Below are 21,016 nucleotides of genomic sequence, written 5' to 3'. Positions count from 1 at the left end.
TGTAATTTAATGTTAATATTTAACTTTTAACGAAATTAAATGGAATTTTTTTTTTTTGTTTTTTTTCAATTTTCAGTTTTATCAGCGAAATGGTCAGCCATATCCTATTTGCGACGAGGACAATCTCATTGTCGAGGTGACAGAAGGAGCGCGAAGAGTAGCAACTTTAATAGAATTAGGAGGAATGGATCCTCTCGCGGCAAATGCAGCAGTTGTTAAATTTACTGTCCGACATGCCGGACAATATCGTATAGCCGTTCTTATCGGTTCATGCCACGTTTACGGCAGTCCTTTCCTTAAAATTTTTCTTCCCGGTACATTTTTTTTTTATTTTAGTTATTATTTTTACTATTTTTTTTTTTTTATAGGATAATTTTCCTAAAATTTATTATTGGCTGAGAATTTTTCAAACGGATCATCTAAAATTTTAACATTATTTTTAAAAATTTGTGAAAATAATTTCTAATTTTTCGAAATTATTTTGAAAACTTAATTTTCAATGTTAAATGAATTTTTTTACTCCTACTGTGATGAAAATATGTTTCTGGAAATATTCGAACAAAAAAATTGTTATAAACAATTGAAATTTTTATCTTTATTTAAAAAAAAATTTTCTCAAGTCAACTGGATATCCAGAATTTTTTTTTTTTTTTTTTTAAAGACAATTAAAATTTTCAATTGTGTATAACTTTAAAAAACAATTTTTGTTTGTAATATTTTCAAAAACTTATTTTTACTACAGTAAAAATAAAAAAAAAATTATTTAACATTGAAAATTAATTATATTTAAAAAATTTTATGTGATCTGTTTGAGAGATTCTGACCCTATTTTTTTGTAAAAGGAAAATTTTTCAATATATTTATTTATTTTCTCAGGACCTCCAGATCCAAATAAAACTGTTTTCGTTCGTCAAAGTTCGACAGTTGTTTGCACTGCGGGCGTTCCTCACTCGTTGACAATTGAACCGCGAGATGAATACGACAATCTCTGTATATTTGGTCCTGGTGACATTCCCACAGAGGGATATGATGTAAATATTACTCAAGTAAGTAGAATTTATCACTTTTTTTCTAATAAAAAAAATATATATATAATTTATATTTTCATATTTATAATAAAAAAAAAATAAAAACATATTTGTTTAAATATAATTTTTCTGATATTTTATATAAAAAAATAAAATATTCAAAAGGAAATTCTATTTTATATAAAATATATAAAATTCTTCAATTATTTTATATTTTATAATTGGAGAGAATTTTCTTTTGTATAAATAAGCATTTAATTATTTTTAATTTGAAATATTAATTAAAATATTAATTAATAATATTAATTATTAATAAATATTTAATTTATAGAAAATTCATTATACGTCAGTAAATTGCAATTATTATGGTTTTTATTTCTACGTTTTAAAAAAATAATTTTGTAAATTTTCTTTATAAAAATTATAATTATTAATAAATGAATTTATTAGGCCAATTTTTTTTTTGCCATAATTTGTCAATTTATTATTAGAAATAAAATTAAAGAAGATTTCGGTAACCGCAACCCTTTAGATTTTATTTTTAATTGTCTTAAAAGTTTTATTATTTTTACATTCTCATCATAAATTGAGAAAGTATTCATTTTTTTTCAAGTTTCGAGTAAATAAAATTAAATAAATATTTAATTATTTTAATGAATATTTTTATTTACTTATTAAATAAATTCTACAAAGTAATATTTATTTAATTTTATTTGCTCGAAATTTCAAAATAACAAAATGATAAAACTTTTAAGACAATTAAAAACAAAATGTAAATAATTTTATAAATTTAATAATCAAAAATGTTTTCCAACAGTTTCAAACTGTAGTAAAAATGTAAACTTGATAAAAGTAGCGGCAACTATACCGAAATGTCGTTAATTTTATTTCATTAAAAATAAATTAACAAATTATAATAAAAAAAAAAAAATTGAAAACATAATTAGAACGACATAAATAATAACAGAATTAAAATAAAAATAAATTAAAAATTATAATAGATCGGTAACGTAGGAGAAGAAACAATACCAGTGGATTGTAAAATTCAACTCGATTATGATTCGCCAAATCAAAGGATTCGATTAAAAGTCAGTTTTCCAAGTGGTGGATGCTTTCATGCAACTGTTAGCTTAAAAGGCCTACAACTTCACAATGGTGACTTTTCAATAATAGTCCTCGAGAGTAAGTCGAACAATATATTTTTCATCATAATTAAAATAATAATAAAAATTAACCCTTTGAGGACTAGCAATGCTTTTTATAAAACGTCAACAATTTTTTTTTATAATTCTTGTAAAGAAAATTTTTTTTAAAAATAATTTTATCCTCAAAGTATTAATTGTACTCAATCAATTTATATTAGGCATAAAATTTTATTTATTTTTTTTATTTCACGTTATATTAAAAAAAACAAACACACACACAGGTGCTGTTAGTAGAGCTGTTCATCAAAGTGTAGCATCCAAGAATTTTGACACTTGTTATTCAGCAAAATTATTGGGAATGCAGGGCGAACGATTTGCGAAACCAAAGAAAGTCTTTTGTTTTATTTCACCTAAACAATTGACAATTAAAGAATATCTTCTCAGGTTTATACCAAAGCGCCTTGTGACATTTCGACTCTGTCCCTCGACGAAGGTATTACTTTCTCTTTTTTGTTTTCATTGCAAATGAATTTAAAAAAAAAAAACAAAAATGAATCAACGGAAAAATAATTATTATTTTTCCAAAATAAAAATTTTCTTTTTCCTTTTCTACATAAACGGAATTTAAAAAAAAAAAGAGAAAAAATATTTTGAAAAAATTCTGTACATTTAAATAGTTGAAAATTTTTATAAATGAATAAAATTTTAAGTATTTTACTTCGAGTTTTTTTTTTTCTTTTAATATTGTTCTATATTCGATAGTCCAGAACTTTTGATATAGACAAGAGAACAATATTAAAATCATAAAAACTTGATTCAAAGCGGTGTTGATGTGAATGTCAAAAAAAATTCATTTCAAACAACAGAGAAAATTCAATAAATACAATTTTATTAATAGAACTGTGAGCTTCTAAAATTTCCAATATTGAATTTTTCTTTTTATAGATATTAACAATTAAATGTAGAACAATATTTAGAAGAAAAAAAAAACCGAAACTAAAATTTATCAATATTATTGAACTAAAACGAGAAAGCCCTTTCTTACAAAGTACTGGAAAATACAAAAAATTATGACAAAATCTAAAATTAAAAAAAAAATTTTTCTTCAATTCACTCTCTAGATCTGAATTAGTAAAAATGTTTACTAATTTGAATTAGAGACTCACTTTTTGCTTCTGAATTAATAAAATTTTACTAATTGTTAGTAAAAGTTACAAATAATTAGTAAAATTTTACTAATTCAGAAGCAAAAAGTGAGTCACTAATTCAAAATAGTAAACATTTTTACTAATTCAGATTTAGAGAGCAGAACTAAATTCGAAATAGATTTATGAGATGTGATTCGTCAATTTTTGCAATATAAATATTTAATATTATCCAATTTAAAAGTACAAAAATAATTATTTTTCACAATTTTTCATTTATTTCACAAATGTTTTTTCGAATATTTAATATTGCATGATTTATTAATTATAAGGAACAAAAAAAAAGTTTATGCGCTTAAAAAATTGTTATAAATAAATTATATTTTACAATTACACATTAGGAAAAGTTTTATTTTTTAAGAAAGAAGAATGCTTTTTTAAAAATTCGCTTTAGGCTACTTTTTTTTGAAAAATTAATTTAATTATTAAATCGTTATTTTGCTATAAATTTTCTTCTTTTTTTAACGAATTATAATATAAACAATAACATTTTTGGTCAGAAAGAATTTTTACAAAAAATTATTTTGCAATTAACTTTATTATTTTTATAAACAAATTTAAATTAAAGCAATAACACAAAGAAAAATTTAATCGCCCTTTTTATAAATAAAATTTAGTTTATATGCAATTAAACTATAAAATAAAAAAATGTGTTTTCAAATTTTCTTATTTTTATAAACAATTTCCAAATTCAAGTAAGCAATTTGTTTTTTTTTTTCTTTAATAAGAAAATTAAAAACAGCATTTTTTGTATTGAGAATAAAATTTATTTGCATAATCTAAATTCCACTTTAAAAAAACACAACTATTTATTAATGTTCGTATAATTGTTTATGTAATTTGTTTATAAAAATGAAAAAAAAAATAATTGTAAAATAATTTTTTCACGATGCGAATTTCTAAGCCACTTATATTAAACAGTATTCATAAAAAAAATTTAATTTATTTCTAACCAAAAGTATTTGTAGAATTTATATAGCGAATTTATATAAAAAAAACAAATTTCTTTACTTCTACTTCTCGTAAAGTGTAATTATTCGTAATAATTTTTATTACAATTTTTTAGTGCAACATTATTTTTCTTTTATTAGGTTCTTACTATATTCTTCGAAATTAATTATATATGCAATATTAGGGAGTAAAAAAAAAAATTGTGAAATAGACAAAAAAATAATATTTCAAAAATTTAATTAGTAATTTTTTTATTTAGTTTTATTTATTTATTTTTCTAATTTTTTTGAAACAATTTGATTATTTTCTTGTTTCTTTTTTTGTTGTTAGTTTTACTTTGAAAGTTCAAACAGTGACTCGTTTACAATTGACGATGGTTGTCAACCTCCGGTAGAATTGATTTCACATTGTCGTGATATTATTGCTGCCACATTTACTCTATTTTTACTGAAAAACATCGGAGGAAGTGAAACGTTTGCCGATAAACAGGATTTCTTTTATCATGAAGTACGAAAACATCATCAAAAACATTATCACGAGAAATTATCAATAAAAGTTCAACGTGAAAAACTTCTTGAATCCGTAAGTTAACGCATATCAATATTTATTTTACTAATTAATATTACTATCAAAAAAAAGAAATATTAAATAAACTAAATATTTATTTTAAAAAAAATAAATAAATATTTTGTCACATATTTTTTGATTTATAGAAAATGAGGAAATATTTCATTTAAGAAATTTTAATTTTACTTAAACTAAATTTGATTTTCTTTTTTTTTTTACTACTGAAAAATTAAATTAATTAAAAATTAAATTTAATGAAATTATTAATTATTATTAATTAAACCATTATTTTTCTATTTGAACTAAATTTATAATTATTTTCTCACGTAGTCTATGAAAGCATCTAAAGGTTTTTCGGTCAGTGACTGGTGCAGAAATTTTGAAATTACATTCCAAGGCGAACAAGGTAACAATTTGTTTATTTAATCTTATCATCTAATTAAAATAGCACGTCAGTGAAATTTACAACGTTTATGATTAACGATTTAGAAGATAAAAATATTTTTCTATGTAAATTATTGTAATTTGTTATCTGAAATTTTTTTTTTTTGCAACGTTCCTTGATCAACAATTTTTAGAAGAAAATTTTTACACAAGAAATTAATTAATTTCGAGTGAAAAATATTTATTTTTTTGTTTAAATTTTTCTCTCAATCAATTATTTTCAATAATTTTAATAACATTCTTCACAAATTTAATTATCTTAAAAACTATTTTTTAATTAAAAAATTTTATAAACTTCAATAATTTGTTTAAAATTTTAAAAATAAATTCTTTTTTTTTTGCATTTTAAAGTCCATATTTAATTAAATGCAATATTTAAATTTTTATTAGGTGTCGATTGGGGTGGCGTTCGTCGTGAATGGTTTGAATTAATATGCGCTTCACTTTTTAATGCGGGCAATGGTTTATTTTCATCGTCAGGCGATTCACAACAGGCATTGGTTCATCCAAATAATAAACGACCATCACATTTAAAATTGAAACATTATGAATTCGCTGGTCGAATTGTTGGCAAATGTCTTTATGAATCGGCACTTGGTGGATCATATCGACAATTGGTGAGAGCACGTTTCACTCGTTCATTTCTTGCACAATTAATTGGATTACGCGTTCATTATAAATATTTCGAGCAAGATGAACCCGATTTATATTTAAGTAAAGTGAAATATATATTGGAAAATGATGTCGAAGAAATGGATCTTTATTTTATTGAAGAGGAATACGATAATGATGGACAATTAATAAAAATTGCTGAATTAATACCGGGTGGTGGTAAAATTAAGGTAACTAATGAGACAAAACTTCGTTATCTCGATGCATTGGCACAACATCGACTTGCAAGTTCATCGCGTAATGAAATTGATCATTTTCTAAGGGGACTTAATGAACTTATTCCTGATAATTTGCTTGGAATTTTTGATGAAAATGAACTTGAGGTAATATTTTTTTATTTATATATTTCAAATAGAGGCGCATGAATTTGCTAGAAAAAATTTTATTTTAAATTATTTTTTAGACGAATTTTTATTTTTTAAATTTCATTTAACAGATTTTCTTTTTATACAAATTTTTACATAACAAATTTTTTTTTGGCAGAATTTTTATTTTACAGTCATTTTCTTTACATAACTTTTTATTTAAAAAAAACATTTTAATTTAACAGAATTCTTGAATTTCAATCGAATTTTCAAATGACAGAAATTCATCGAATTTTTAATTGATAAAATTTTTATGACGACGAATTTTCATTTGTCCGAAATTATAAATAGCCGAACAATCAATCGACAGAAAGGTGACGATGCAATTTTAAAAATTGACCAATTAGAAATTATCAAAAAAAAAATCGTGATTGGTCAATTTTAAAAATTGCGCCGAAATCTTTCGATAAATTGATTTTTCGACTATTATTAATTTCGGACAAATGAAAATTCGTCGTGTTAAAAATTTGTACAAATATAAAAATTCGGTTAAATGGAATTTCTATCATTTAAAAATTCGAATCACATAAAAAATAAAATTCGATTAAATTTAAAATTCTTTCAAATAAAAAGTCATTTAAAAAATTCGTGTAAAAAAAAATTCTATAAAAATTCGTCTAAAAAATGATTTATTTAAAAAATTTTTATTTTTTTAAATGAAAATTCTAATTAATGATTTTTATGGGATAATTATGCGCCCTCTCGAATATTATTCTATTTTTTTATATAGTTATTTAATTAATTAATTAATTTTTTTTAATTTAATTAATTTAATTTCGAAAAAAAAGAAAATAAAAGCAAATTTTTGTTTTTTTTTTGGTCAGTTGCTTCTTTGTGGAACTGGTGAATATAATGTGGCGGATTTGCGTGCTCATCATATAGCCAATGGAAATTCAAATGAATTTTTACGTGTATTGGATTGGTTTTGGACGGCTGTCAGTAATTTTACTCAAGAAGAAATGGCGAGATTACTTCAATTTACAACTGGATGCTCGCAATTGCCTCCGGGTGGTTTTCAACAATTGAGCCCTCGATTTCAAATCACAGCTGCGCCAACATTTGGCAATTTACCCACTGCACACACTTGGTGAGAATGAAAATTGATTTTTCCCTTTTTTTTCATTAAATATCAATTTTTTCTTTGAATATTTATTTAGATAAGATAAAATTTCTCCATTTAATATTTATTTATTATTTTATCTATTTGCAATTTACGGGCCTATAATAATGTTAATTTATAAATTTTATTTTATTCATTTAAAATTGAAATCATTTTTAGAAATAGGTATAGTAAATTTTTTTTTTTTTTTGAAACTAAAAATTCTTTTTTTTTTTTATAAAGCTTCAATCAACTTTGCTTGCCTGACTACGAGTGCTACGATAACTTCGAAAAGGCTCTTCTTCTTGCAATCAGCGAGGCCGAAGGCTTTGGAATGATTTAAAAAACAAAAATGATAGATATAAAAATAATAATTAGGATCTATCATTCTATCTCTCTAGTCTATTTCTTAATCTAGCTCAAAAATTTTATTTAAAAAAAAGAAGCATTTTTATTTTACGCTCAACGTAATACACCTGTAAAATACAACTACATTTTCTACTCTATTATATACGTCGCAAATATTTCACATTTATCATTTCAATATAATAATATATATTTTCTTTTGAATTCAAAATTTTTTCAACATTTTCTAAAATTCATTTATCAATTAGTCTTCTTTAAATGTTCATTTCATAAAAATTCCTTAAAATTAGTAACAAATTATTTCCTTTTTTATTTATTCGAAATATTTTGAATTCTTTCAAAATATAATGTATATTAATCACCAGAGAAAATTTTTCAAGTCACAAATATTTATATAGAAATCCGTTAAAGTATTTTTAAATGTTTAAATATTAATTTATTAAACTTTCCAATAATATAATTTAAATATATTTTTTTTAAATAATTATTTAATTAGAATATAAATATATATAAATGATTTTTTATAGTTATAAAGTAAAATATTAATATAGAAAACTAAATTATTTTCAATGTTTCTAATTATACGTTTTAAATAACTATTGAAATTTTTCAAAAAAAAATTTTTTAAACAAAAAATAATGGGAATTTAATAATTTGTATTAATAATGAAAAATTTATGAAACCAGTGAAAAATAATTTCGAAATATAAAGAGAGAACTTATATGAATATCGATTATTAAAATAGAAAAAATAATTATATAGAAAATAAAAATATTAGTTTATAATATTATGAGAAAAATTGAGATTTGTGATATACATATTATAAATTATTATCGACTGAATGATTGTTAAACTTCGTAATTGCGATTTTTTCTTTGCCTATATATTATATATATATATACGAAAGCTTCACTATTACGAACACATTAATTTTGTTCTTAATTTCTAAACAGGTTAAAATGCATTCTCTAACTATATATTAGGTAAATATGAACATTTTTATATATTTTTTTACGTTTTCTCTCTTCGCTCACTAATACTACAACAGATAATGAAAACAAAAAAAAAAATTACAAAATTAGTCAAAAACAAAAGCATAGAATATTTTATAGATTGTTTAGAAATTGTATAAAGTATATTTATTAGCTATAATAATAATAATTGGGAATGGAATAGAATTTTAATGGATTACGTCCTTAGTTGATATAACTATATTATTATTATATATAGGTATATATTTATCAGTGCGCATTTAAAAAAAAATCAAGTTTAGATTTTTGAAAAGGCTGTTTTAGTGACAATTATTATAATTTATGTGTTATATTATAAGAAATAAACTTTTAGTATTAAAAATATTTTAAGTATTAAAAACATTTTAAGATTTAAAAATATTTTTCTTGTTAAAAAAAAAATATTATGTACTCGTATTAAAAAGAAAATAATTTCAGCATTAATATTCAATTATACTTTTCATAATATTAAGAAATAACTTTTTTTTCTTAAAAGAAATAATTTTAAATTAATAAAATAATTTCCATTAAAACAAAAAAGTCCTGTTTTTTTTTTTTTTTAAAAAAAAAAAAACTAATTCGACAATATCTTTTTCTTCGTAACAATTGTACAATCTTAATCACGCAACTGTTCGTTAAAATCGTAAAAATTAAATTTTAATTGCAAAACAATTTTATTTTATCTTTAAAGTATTGCATAGAGAATAAGCTAATATATCTATATTAGGGGAAAAATTATCTTTTTTGTAAGTCTTTAAAGTACTTAAAGTGCAAATATAACAAAGACATCGTTTTGGAATAATTATTTTCGAATTAGTTGTTTTTAATTCACAATTTTTATAATTAAATAAAAAAAATTGGAAAATATATACCGTCAACCGGGGTATTTATAAACACACACAAAAACGCTAGTTTTTTTTACTCAAAACGTTATTAAAATACAGAATTAAAAAAAAAATTAACTATTAACTGCGAACCTGAATCATTTTTTTACTAAAATGTAAATTTTTTATTTAACACTTTTCAGGTTAAGTAAACAGAACAATATAATTTCTAACAAGCTTTTTAAATTATTTTTATAGAAAAAGCTATAAAATTAATTTTAAAAAAACATAAATTTTAATGATAGTTTAATTTTTGAGGTTATTTTGCACCCCTTGTAAACTAATAATTTACTTATTTCTAATTTTTTGATACTTATTTTAAAATATGTCAAAAAGGTATGGAAAATATGTACTTATTTACTTACTGCAAAACAAATTTTTGAGAAATAATTAATTTTTTTAAAAAATCGTTTAATTACTTACCCAGAAAATTCTAATTTTTATCATTTTTCACACTTTTCTCTTTGAAATATCGCAAATAAAAAGTTAGCGTACCACATAAACATTATCTCAACATAATTGACAAACACTTACTTGAAATATTTTATAAAATACTGATATAAAAATTTAGAAGATTCCACAAGATATACATTATTGTAATGCGCTGTGAAGAAAGCGACCTTAGAAGCAAAAGAATTATAGGTTATGTTCACGATAGTTTTACTTTAAAAGTTTCTTTATTTGTGTAAAATTTATACCAGTTTTTATTGAATATTTTTGATGTATAGTGAAGAATTAAATATCAATGTATATGTATTTTTACAAAATTTCAAAATATAATCCATAATTCTTTGCTTTTAATATACCTTTCTTCAGAGCGCGGGAATATTTAAATATTATAAAATTATTTAAAATTTTAATAATTAATATTTATATTTTTTACAAATTATTTTCTTCTAAAAATTGTTGATCAAGAAACGTTATAAAAATGTTTTTAGACAAAAAATTATAGAAATTATAGAATTTGCATAGAAAAATAGTTTTTCTTCTAAATATCGTTAATTATAAACGCTGTGAACTTCATGGACGTTATAATTACTTTGGTTGATGGTAATTGAAAAATATATAATTCTATTTTTTTAAATTAAATAAATATTTTTATTATTTGAAAATATTTTAAATATTAATTTCCCTAGTTGAAAATAGTTATTTATTTATTTATTGTTTATTTATTAATTCAATCAATTTTTATTTAATTAATCGAAAATATGATATTAAAAAAATTAAAAGTTCCAATTTGCAATTTTATTATTAACTTAGTTATGTAATTTGTAAATTTAGTTCAAAAATTATTTTCATTAAACAGTGGTATGTGAAAAAATCCCTGGAAAATCTTTGAAACAATTTCATCAACAATAATATAATAGCGATAATAATAAAAAAATTAGTAATAATAATAATGAAATAATGAATGATAAAATAAAAGAAAAAGAATAATAATATAGGTACTATTCATACGTTTTTAGTGTGTCATATCTGATGCAGTAGCTTATTTTTTCTAAGTTACTGTAAGAAAAAAAAAAGTTGTAAAAATACATAGATTGAAAATATTATTTAGTTGTACATGTATATATATTTATTCTAGAAAAAAATTCCTTTATCCAATTTTTTCCCCCTTTTTCTTTTGATAAAATACAGAAATTAAAAAAAAAGATCATTAAAATAATACATACATTTTTTTTCTTTTTGTTAAAAAAAAAAAAAAAAAATCACTTGTAAACTATGCAAGTGTAGTATAAAAATAATTGAAGATTCGTGCTTGGTAATTTAGTTTTCACTGCCAATTGAATCCCCTTTTTATTATTTGTCCCTTTCTCCCCAACACATTCTATACAGCAGTTCAAGACTTCTTTTTTGCCTTGTGCAAAAAAAAAGAAAAAAAAAAGAAATTCGTTCAGAGAATCGCTCCTTGGAATATATATAAGTGACTGCGAATTGTTCATCAAAAGCTTTTTAGAAGATACTAAAATAGATTTTTGTTACTTATATTTTTACATGTTAATTAAATTATTAAAAAAAAATAATTATAAAAATAAATTATAAATTAAAATAGTTTTTTCATGAAATTTAAAAAATAGAAAAAATTACTTTCTTCTTTCAAAGTGAAAAAAAAATTAAGAATTAATTTAAAAAAAAAAAAAAAAATTTAAAATAATTCTTAATATTTCTTCTGTTTGAAAAGAAGTTAAAAAAATACTTGAAATTAATTTACCAAAAAGTTTTCAAAGTATATTTGTTCCAGAACTAGAGAAAAACGATAATGATCGTAAAATTGCTCGAGGAGCTCGAACAAAACTTCCGGCAAATTGCAAAACTCGAGTACTCCATCCAATTTCTTGAGATTGACGAATTAGACGTTCTTTCAATTCGTTTAATTCAAATCTAAAAAATTATTTAATCATCATTGACAATATTTTACAAGTAAGTAGAATAAATACAAAACAATTTTTAATTACAAAAATATTATTGAATATTTATTTAAAATTAATTAAATAAAAATAAAAAAAAATATTGAAATTAATTTTATGAATTAATTACTCTTTAACGAATTTTCTTTTATTTTTTAAAATATTATTATTATAAAATTAATTACACTTACATTTCAATGCAAAAAAACAAAAAAAAAATTTTTTAAGATTGCCTTTCAAATATCAATATAATTAAAAAAATTTCCATTTTATTTCATTTCATAATAAAATTTTAATTATTAAAAAGAAATTAAATTTTTAATTAATTAATAAATTGCACTTTTAAACGTCTTTGATTTATTTTTAAAAAATTTATTAAACATATATTTTAACTTTATAATTGTATTTGACTTACATTTGTGAATTAAATGCAGTTTCAACTTTTCTTAATGCAGCCTCACGATCTGAAAGTTTATTTTCAAGAGCTGTTGCTACATTTTTACTGAGTTTCAATTGTTCCTTCAATTTTTCAGCTTCTTCTTCCTTTTTTTTCAATTCTCTAAAAAAAAAATGCAAAACAGTTTTATAATCATTATTATTTATTTTCATTTTAAACGGGCTTACAAGAAAAAAAATAGAAACATCTTTTTATAAAAAAGTAGTGAATTAAAAAAATAAGAAAAACGAAAAAATACTATAATTATTATTAAAGAATGCGAGCATCCTAAAAATTAATTCACAATTTTTATTTGTAAAATTCATTTATTTGAAATAATTGAATAAAAAAATTTTAGAAAAACGTTAATTGGAGTAATTACATAAACAAATTATATTATAATTTATTTATTTATAAATCTATGAGGAAAACTAAAATTACAAAAGACGAAAATATGATAAAATTAAAAAAATAAATTTGATTTTTAAAAATTACTTGAAAGATAATTGCGCCTTTTCATCAGAGGATGCGACCAAGAGTTTCAATTCTTCGTTCTTTAATCTCTCGTTTTTCAACTGTTCCTCATTGGCAGTAATCTGTGTATATATAAAATTAAACTTAATTTCTTTTTTTTTAGTAAATAATTGAAAAAAGAGCACGAAACCAATAATTCAAACTCAAAACGGTACGAAGTATAAATAAAGTTTAAATTAATTCATTTTTGGGTCAGTTCTTCCGGTAGGAAATTTGAATAAAATATTCTTTTGCAGTTATATATATATATATGTGATAACAGAAAGCAAAGTAGCTTTAAAGATTTGCTAAGAATATTGATTATTACCAGAGGTATATAATAAATAAATAAATAAAACGGAAATGAATTTTATTATTCCAAGCAAACTAGTTACAAGAGAAGCAGTTATGTGACATTGAGTCATCAGCGAAAAACTAGAGTGTGACTCACCCCTACTGTATATATATATGCCCTCAGTCAGTACATTGACTTACCTACCCATAATACATTGCCCTACGTTTATAATCCCCCAAGAGAAGAAAACCGCAGAGAAAATCTAAGATCAAAGTGATACATTAATTTTAATTTGCAAAAAAAATTTCGAATGAAATATAATTCCTTCAACGGGATTTAACAAAGAATGTATATCTCATATACAATCCTTTCTTTAAAAAAAAAATTAAAATTAAATTAAATACTTCTTCAATTATTTTTGTTAAAGTTTTAATATTTAAATAAAATAATTTTTTTTTTCTTTGACGAATTTTTATTTTCCAAAACTTTTTATTTTTATTAGGTAATTATAAATTGTTTCGAAAAATTTTTGCATTTTTCGAAACAATTTTATTACAGAACTCAGAATGACAAAAAAAAATCGTTATAGTCGATTTGCATTAGAAGAAAAGTCGATTTTTTAGAATTTTAATAAATAAATAAATTAATTAATTAATTTACTTAATTAGTTGATTTTAATTAAAAAAAAAAAAAATATTTAATAAAATTTGATGAACTAAAATGAAACGAAATTAAATTTTACAAAAAGTTAATTAAAAAGACAGAATTTATAAACTTTGTACAAATTTCATAAAAATTCATTTTATAAATAATAAATGTAAAAATAAATTAATAATATTTAAATTCTAATTTCTTGTAATAATATAATTATAATAATTAATAAAATTTCGTGCACATTTTTTGGCAATCAAAAATTATGCACATATAATGTAATATGTTATGTGAAAGGATGAATCACTAATTTCCTGGAACCACCCAAACTTTTTTGCTAAAGATTATACATATATATATAGTATTGACGCAAAGATAAGAAAACCACCCCCCAAACTCGAGTGAACTCTAGTTCTATATAGACACATGTATACAATCAACGCTGGTCATGAGTCACACGATCAATTTTTACAATAAAAAAATATATATTCATGATACGAAGACATAATTGTATAAATCTTGAGCAATCGAATTTTAAATAATTTTCAAAATTCTCTTTTATTTGCATATTTATAAAAAGTTGATAAAATTAAAACGAAAATAGAAAAAAAAAAATATTTTTCCACAACCAATTATTTTTAACATTGATAAAAATAAATAAAATATAAAAAAATATTCATCAGCTTTAAATTATTATTTCAAAAATAATTTTTCATTCCTTTTTCAAATTTTTAAAAAAATTATTTCTATTATTTAATAATTTAAATTTATTTTTTTATTAATTTATACCTTAATAATTTTAAATTTATTATTAAGAATATTATTTTCTTTTAAATTAGCATCCAACAATAAATTAATTTTTATCAACAGTAGCAAAAAAAAAAAAAAAAAAATTCCTGAAATCGCTGATCTCTTTTTTAAGTATTAAAAAATAAATAATAAATAAATAAAATAAAATTTTCTATACCTTTTCTGTTAAAATTTTCTTGTCTTCTCTTAATTTCAATATTTTTTCTCTGTCTCGAGTTATTTGACCGTCTAGTGCCTCCAACTGACTTTTCAAGCCAAATAATTGATTCCTCAAGTTTTCCGCAGCCACTTTTTCCTGTTCTGACGAATCCCGGATGGATTGAACTTTTCTTTCGAGATTTTCTTTTTCCTTTTAAAAGTATACAAAAATCCTTCATTATATATATATATATATATATACTTAGTAAATTAATCCTTAAAAACTTAATTTCTATAATAAAATTAAAAGAATATTAATTTCTTTATAGTAAAAGTAAAATTTATAGTAAAATAGGAAGAGAATTGAAAAATCAGAAACATATGACACAATTCAATATAATTTAGTTACACTTTTCATATACTGAACTTTCTCTTTATGTAACCAAAGGTAAGTTTTGATCTAGTCTCAAATTATGAATTTTCTATTATTTTTCTTTCTTAAATATATTCAATAATATTTATTTTAATTTAATAATAATATTTAATATTTCCGTGCAGATAGGACAAAAAATAATTTATAATTTTATATTATAACAAATTAAATTTCTATTGTAAATGAACTGGTTAAATAATTAAATTTTATAAAATTGAGAAAAAAATATAAAAAAATATTAATGAATTATTAAATAATTGAAATAATAATAAAAAATTAAATTTTCTATACATGGTTATTAAAAAGATTTTAAAAAATTTCAAAAATTTGTAAATTTAAAGAATAAAAATTTGTTTATAATTATATTTATGGTACCAATATTAGAGTCTCTTTCTCTTGAATAACTTCATTTAATTGTAATTTTGTTTGATTAATTTCATGTGTAATTTTTCCAATTCGACCATTTTCAGTTTCAAGTAATCGACGAAGAACAACAATTTGAATATGAAGATGATCGACTTGCTGATTTAATTGTTCAACATTTGTCTGAAGTTGAACAACTTCTTCTCGTCTTTTGCGCCATGCATTCATAAGTAATACACGACACACTAAACTTGCGGCTTTATTTTCTTCCTCTAATTGACAATTCATTTCTTTTGTTTGTCCATATTCCATGCCAATTTCAACTACACCCAACATTTCAACTGCCGCTTTACGCTCTTCAATTTCTTCTCGTCTTGTTGAATTCGAATTACTTTCCGATCTTTATTTATACAAAGCAAATTTCATCAATTTCTCTCAATTAACAAAAAACAATTGTTTTTAATTATTTAAAATTTATATACTTTTTATAATAATTATTATATATTATAAAATTGAAATTAAAAACCAAATTACAATATTATGTTTTAAAAAATAAAATAGTAAAGTAACGCTTTTTAAAAATTATTTTCTTATTATTTTATTTAAAGCGATTTTTTTTTAAATTAACATTTATTTAAATAATTCAAGTTCCTAGGGCATTTGAAAAAAAAATTAGAATATTATTTTATGATGTTAAAAAAAAATAAATAAATAAATCACCTCAAATCACCAAATTCTGGATTATTAACACCTGGTGATAGATCGACAAGAGAAATACTTCTTTTACATCGGGGTGTTATTGGAATTCGTGAACCTGATGAACATTTCAAATTATCCGCTAAATTTTTCGTCGAATTTGTCTTGATTAAATTAATTGTTGGAATAATTGATGATCCTTGTAATTTGTAGGAATTTTTTGCTGGTCGATAAATTGGTCTTTTTTGACATCTTACTGGCAATTGAGAATATTGTAATCTTCGTTTAACATATTGAGTTGCATTTTTCACCGCTGCTTTGTGTGATGAAGATGTAAAATCTTCATGACACTTATTGCTGAGATATTGTACTTCAGTATTGCTTTTTGATGCTATCGTTATTTCGGACATTCTGAATAAAAAAACAAACAAACAATATTCAGAATTCAATATACACAACATAAAATGATAGAAATTTGTTTATAATCGCTTCTTAGCAACATTTGACAATTTTTAAGTATTACCAAAAACAAATGACTATTGAAAGTAATCGAATAAAATTTTAATTTACTTTTTATTTTATTTTTTTGTTTTGTTTAAAAAAAAAAATTGAACACAAAAATTTATTTTAAAAAAATTGAAAGAATTTGTTTATAATTATTTTATTTAAAAGTAAATAAAAATCTGATATTAAAAACAGCAGTTATAAAACCTTATGTTTTTAATTTATAAATAGAAACACACGCAATGCTCCTCTCCTCAAAACCTTCGCTTTGATAAATCTTTATTTCTTTTTTTTTTGCGTTTTAAATACTACTTTTAAAATTTTATTCTACAATAAATATCAATTACTTAAATTAAATTCACGGAAATTAAAAATTACAAAACTAATTTTTACGCGATTAAAAAAAAATTTTAATTTTAATAAATTAATTAAATTTTATTCGTTACAATAATAATAAATAATAAAATATTTAACAGTAGCTCAATTAAAATTAACATTTCTTTTTTTTTAAATTCTTAAAACAAACTTAAATTTGAGTTTTTAAAACGCCTTACAATAGGCAATCCATCATAAAGCCAAGCAAGTAAAAAAAAAATTGTTTTTTTTTATAATTTCATAAAATTGATAATTATATTTTATGTTATTTTATGTAATATTGGGTTAATAAAATTTAATTAAATAATTGAAATAACTGTAATTTAAAAAGAAAAGACACTGCTATTCTTCTGAAAAATTAAAAAAAAAATTAAATTCTGAGAGGATCGAATGAAAATTCTATAAAATTTATTAGAATTTTCATTTTACAGAATTTTTTCGTACCTAAAATTTTATTTCAAAAGAATTTTTATTTTCTCGCATATTCAATTATATAATTTAATTGAAATTTTAAATGACCGAATAATTAAGAAAAAGGAGAAATTATTTTTAAAAAAAATAAAAATTTTGTTAAATAAAAATTCAGTGATCTAAAAATTCTGTCAAATATACTTAATTGGAAGAAATTAAATATCGGCTAAAAAAAAAAGTCTATGCAATGAAATTCTTTTACGCTTAAAAGTGCTATCGGCATTCATTTTGTGCCAAAAATTTAATTGAAATTTTGCAAATTTGAATGCACCCAATTATTCGCCAATTAGATTTTTTATTAAAACCTCTTCTTGAAATTTTCTTTCAATGAACTTATTTCTTTTGATTGCACAATCCAAACAAAGTATCATTTTCCCCTTCGGTACTGTTGGAAAAAAGGGATCTCCAAATGGAAATATGACTCGAAATTTTCCCAAAATTTGAAGACCACCTTTTGCCGGTAACAAACGATTTTTAATTCTCTCTTTTTCATCTTCTACCTCGATTAGATCAGAAATCTGAAAAAGAGAAAATATATAGTTGTTTTTACAGGAAGTAAAAAAAAAAAATTTTTAAATTCTGCATTCTCATTTTTAAATTTAATTCTTAACAATTATTATTATAATTATAAAAATAGTTAAAAATAACAAAATAATATTAAAAATTATATAAAATTAAAATTAAAAATTTAATATTAATATTATTACTAGCGACGTATTCCTCGCTCGCTCGGGTGAAGATTAACCATATTTTACGTACTGAATTTATAAAATTTCGTTACGTTTTTACGTTTAATGTAGCGGTTAAGAAATAAATTAAAAATGTAAAAAATATTTACAACCGATGTTTGTTTTTATATAATAATAACATAATTAAAAATAGAGAAATAAAATCAAAAATTCGAAAAAAATGCAATACATTTAAGACATACTAAAAAATATATTCCCAAAAGATGACATCCCTTAATCAAGGGATTGGCATCAAATTTGTAATTTGTTGCTATTTTCTACAATTATAAAATAAAATGTGGTCATTATTGAAAATTTGACAAAAAAATTCGGTATTTCGAAATTGTCCACGAAAACCGTGAAATTCGAATAAAAAACGTATTAGGATAAAAAACAAGTATTATGACGATTTTTCTGATAGATTTCCATGAAATCTATGAGACATAGCGATATAAAAAGAAACGGTTAAAAAATAGAGAAAAAAAAAACAAAAATTCGAAAATTCTGACAAAATTTCGGAATTATGATTTTAATATAATTATTATTATTTTTAATAATATTTTTTTTATTTATTTTAATTTTGTTAATTTTTTTTTAATACTTATTAAATAAAAAAAATTTGAAGTTTTTGAAACTTGATACATTTTTCTTGTTTTGAAGGTTTGTGTTTAACAGTGGGACAGCTATTACTAAGAACCGAATAATTATTTCAATAATAATATTCTGCTTCATACTTTGTAAATATATATTTTTTGCATTAAATAACGTTAACAAATGTTGCAAAACACTCATAATTTAATAATATTTTACATTTTTATAATACAATGTCAAGTTTCATATAAAAAATTGCTATTATTTTTTTTCATGTTTACAGTACTGCTGATCATACGTCACAATATTTGGTCATAACCTAAAAACAATTTGGATCAAAATTTGAATATAGTCGTTCCATTATCAAGTGTTACTTTTTAAATGTTGTCGAACAATAATTGTAATAATTATTAATTATAAATTTTGAATTTTTTATTGTTTTTAGCATAAAAAAGCACATTTTTAGTCGCTGTGTAAGTATATAAATGCGCATGCGTATAGCTGACACAACTTATAGTCAGTGTTGCCAAAATCCACGTTTCATAAACTTAAATTTTTGCTTGTCCCAGTGTTTAATGTCCCACTGTTTAAAATGAAGCAATCGCAACAAATTATTTAAATAAAAATTGTTTGTAAAATTTTAAAATATTTTAAATTATTGGATATTATACTTAAAAGCATGAGTAAACGAAGTAATAATTACATTTTTTTTAAAACTGTCCTATCTATATAAAAATCAGCATTGTATTTCAAGAAAAAAATTTACTCTTGTACGTCAAAAACAGTTTTTTTCAATTTTCTTTGTAAATAATGAATCAATGTGGCTAAAATTTTTGGAGATAGTGTGTTGTCATAAACATGGTTTACATTTAAATTTTGGTTGAGTTTCTTTAAGTAGTTTTTCAAAAAATTAAAGTGTTCTACTGTTTAAACTGTACCACTGTTTGCATATAATATACATATATATAATAAAAATCATATAATGTATCCTCGTGATTCGTGAAGAGTGCTGGAAAATATACAATTTATTTTTTCCTTCTTAAAGCTGAAGGTCAATGATAATTTGCATAATTTGTTAAACTCTAGGATATATATCTTTAAAACACGTACATGAGAGAAAACCAACAATCGAGTCGCGTGCGCGCTAAGCTCTCCACGTGGAAAGTGATTTTCGACAAGGGCCCACTCTCAAAACAAGTTCGGAACTATGTAAACGAATTCTAAGAAACATTATGAGGTTACAACTCTGAAATTTTACGATTGGTGTGAGATTCGTGTTTTTGTGCGGTCGCATAACAATAAAAAAAATCCTTTCAATCACAATAACATAAACATAAATACCTTTCTCTTTGTGTATATCTATACATATATAAATTATTACTATCAGTAATGGATCAATTATTTAACAATTCATTTTTTTTTTAAACAGAAACTCAAATTTTTATTAAAATTACAATATTTTGTTATACTTTTTAGTCAGAATTGAAAATTTAAAAACTTATCAACAAGTGTAATGTGTAAACATGTCTGACATTTAAATTCAGGACCGACGCGTACAGATAAGGGCCCCTGGGACTTAATTTCTTTTTTGTCAACAATGTTCAAAAACAAACTATATGTATTTTTTTTTTATCATTAATTTTTGTTTATAATTTAAAAAATCATGTGCAATTTCATTTTTGTCGGCGCAATATTGTATGTGAATTTGTGTATATATATAGTATAAATATTCAGATTAAGGGAATATGTCAGTCACTATATTCCGAAAAGATCTCTTTCTTATTTGCCAAAAATAATTTTAGAGTGGCGCAGTTCGTCTCTGAGCAGCGAGTTTCAACCTGATCGCGGCGCTTATATTTATTATTATG

The 21,016-nt window shown here is 21.8% G+C and overlaps 2 protein-coding genes and 1 long non-coding RNA gene across 5 annotated transcripts in view; 1 reads left to right on the top strand and 2 right to left on the bottom strand.

The window, feature by feature from the left end:
• The window catches only part of LOC127288308 (apoptosis-resistant E3 ubiquitin protein ligase 1), an 87,788-nt gene extending 79,548 nt beyond the window's left edge, over positions 1-8,240 (top strand). For both annotated transcript variants that reach the window (XM_051315698.1, XM_051315699.1), the window contains exons 6-14: positions 77-314; positions 877-1,046; positions 2,030-2,210; positions 2,455-2,666; positions 4,660-4,911; positions 5,227-5,302; positions 5,731-6,335; positions 7,202-7,464; positions 7,720-8,240. In XM_051315698.1, the coding sequence (XP_051171655.1) occupies positions 77-314; positions 877-1,046; positions 2,030-2,210; positions 2,455-2,666; positions 4,660-4,911; positions 5,227-5,302; positions 5,731-6,335; positions 7,202-7,464; positions 7,720-7,819 (2,097 nt within the window). In that variant the 3' untranslated portion in view covers positions 7,820-8,240. The remainder of the gene's footprint in view (positions 1-76; positions 315-876; positions 1,047-2,029; positions 2,211-2,454; positions 2,667-4,659; positions 4,912-5,226; positions 5,303-5,730; positions 6,336-7,201; positions 7,465-7,719) is intronic.
• Positions 1-11,295, bottom strand: part of LOC127288332 (uncharacterized) — a 113,011-nt gene extending 101,716 nt beyond the window's left edge. The window contains exon 1 of the long non-coding RNA XR_007844020.1: positions 10,160-11,295. This is a non-coding gene — a long non-coding RNA (uncharacterized LOC127288332). The remainder of the gene's footprint in view (positions 1-10,159) is intronic.
• A 4-nt stretch (positions 11,296-11,299) lies between these two features.
• Positions 11,300-17,234, bottom strand: LOC127288314 (ELKS/Rab6-interacting/CAST family member 1). Of its 2 annotated transcripts, none has more exons than XM_051315709.1 (7): positions 16,504-17,234; positions 15,796-16,183; positions 15,007-15,198; positions 13,076-13,176; positions 12,560-12,703; positions 11,949-12,118; positions 11,300-11,664 (listed from the first exon to the last, which is right to left on the bottom strand). In XM_051315709.1, exons 1-6 carry the CDS (start codon positions 16,938-16,940, stop codon positions 11,959-11,961), a joined length of 1,422 nt encoding a protein of 473 aa, XP_051171666.1. In that variant the 5' UTR covers positions 16,941-17,234; the 3' UTR covers positions 11,300-11,664; positions 11,949-11,958. The 2 variants fall into 2 exon arrangements, with proteins under 2 accessions (XP_051171666.1, XP_051171665.1); XM_051315708.1 differs by having other exon boundaries at positions 11,302-11,699; positions 16,504-17,232.
• Positions 17,235-21,016: the final 3,782 nt, after the last annotated feature.

The sequence above is a fragment of the Leptopilina boulardi genome, unplaced genomic scaffold (assembly GCF_019393585.1).
Source record: "Leptopilina boulardi isolate dan_hultmark-lab unplaced genomic scaffold, ZJU_Lbou_2.1 LbouV2_384, whole genome shotgun sequence".
Taxonomy (NCBI): Eukaryota; Metazoa; Arthropoda; class Insecta; order Hymenoptera; family Figitidae; genus Leptopilina; species Leptopilina boulardi.
Note: the sequence above shows the minus strand (reverse complement) of the source record. Positions and strands in the feature narration are given on the sequence as shown.

Bases quoted from the DNA above. Each gene is read 5' to 3' on its own strand.
- LOC127288314 (XM_051315709.1), bottom strand. From the start codon at position 16,940: ATGTTGTGTATATTGAATTCTGAATATTGTTTGTTTGTTTTTTTATTC. The intron at 16,184-16,503 runs GTGATTTATTTA...GTATAAATAAAG, and splicing joins CCAGAATTTGGTGATTTGAG to ATCGGAAAGTAATTCGAATT. The intron at 13,177-15,006 runs GTATAGAAAATT...ATATATACACAG, and splicing joins AGAAAATTTTAACAGAAAAG to ATTACTGCCAATGAGGAACA.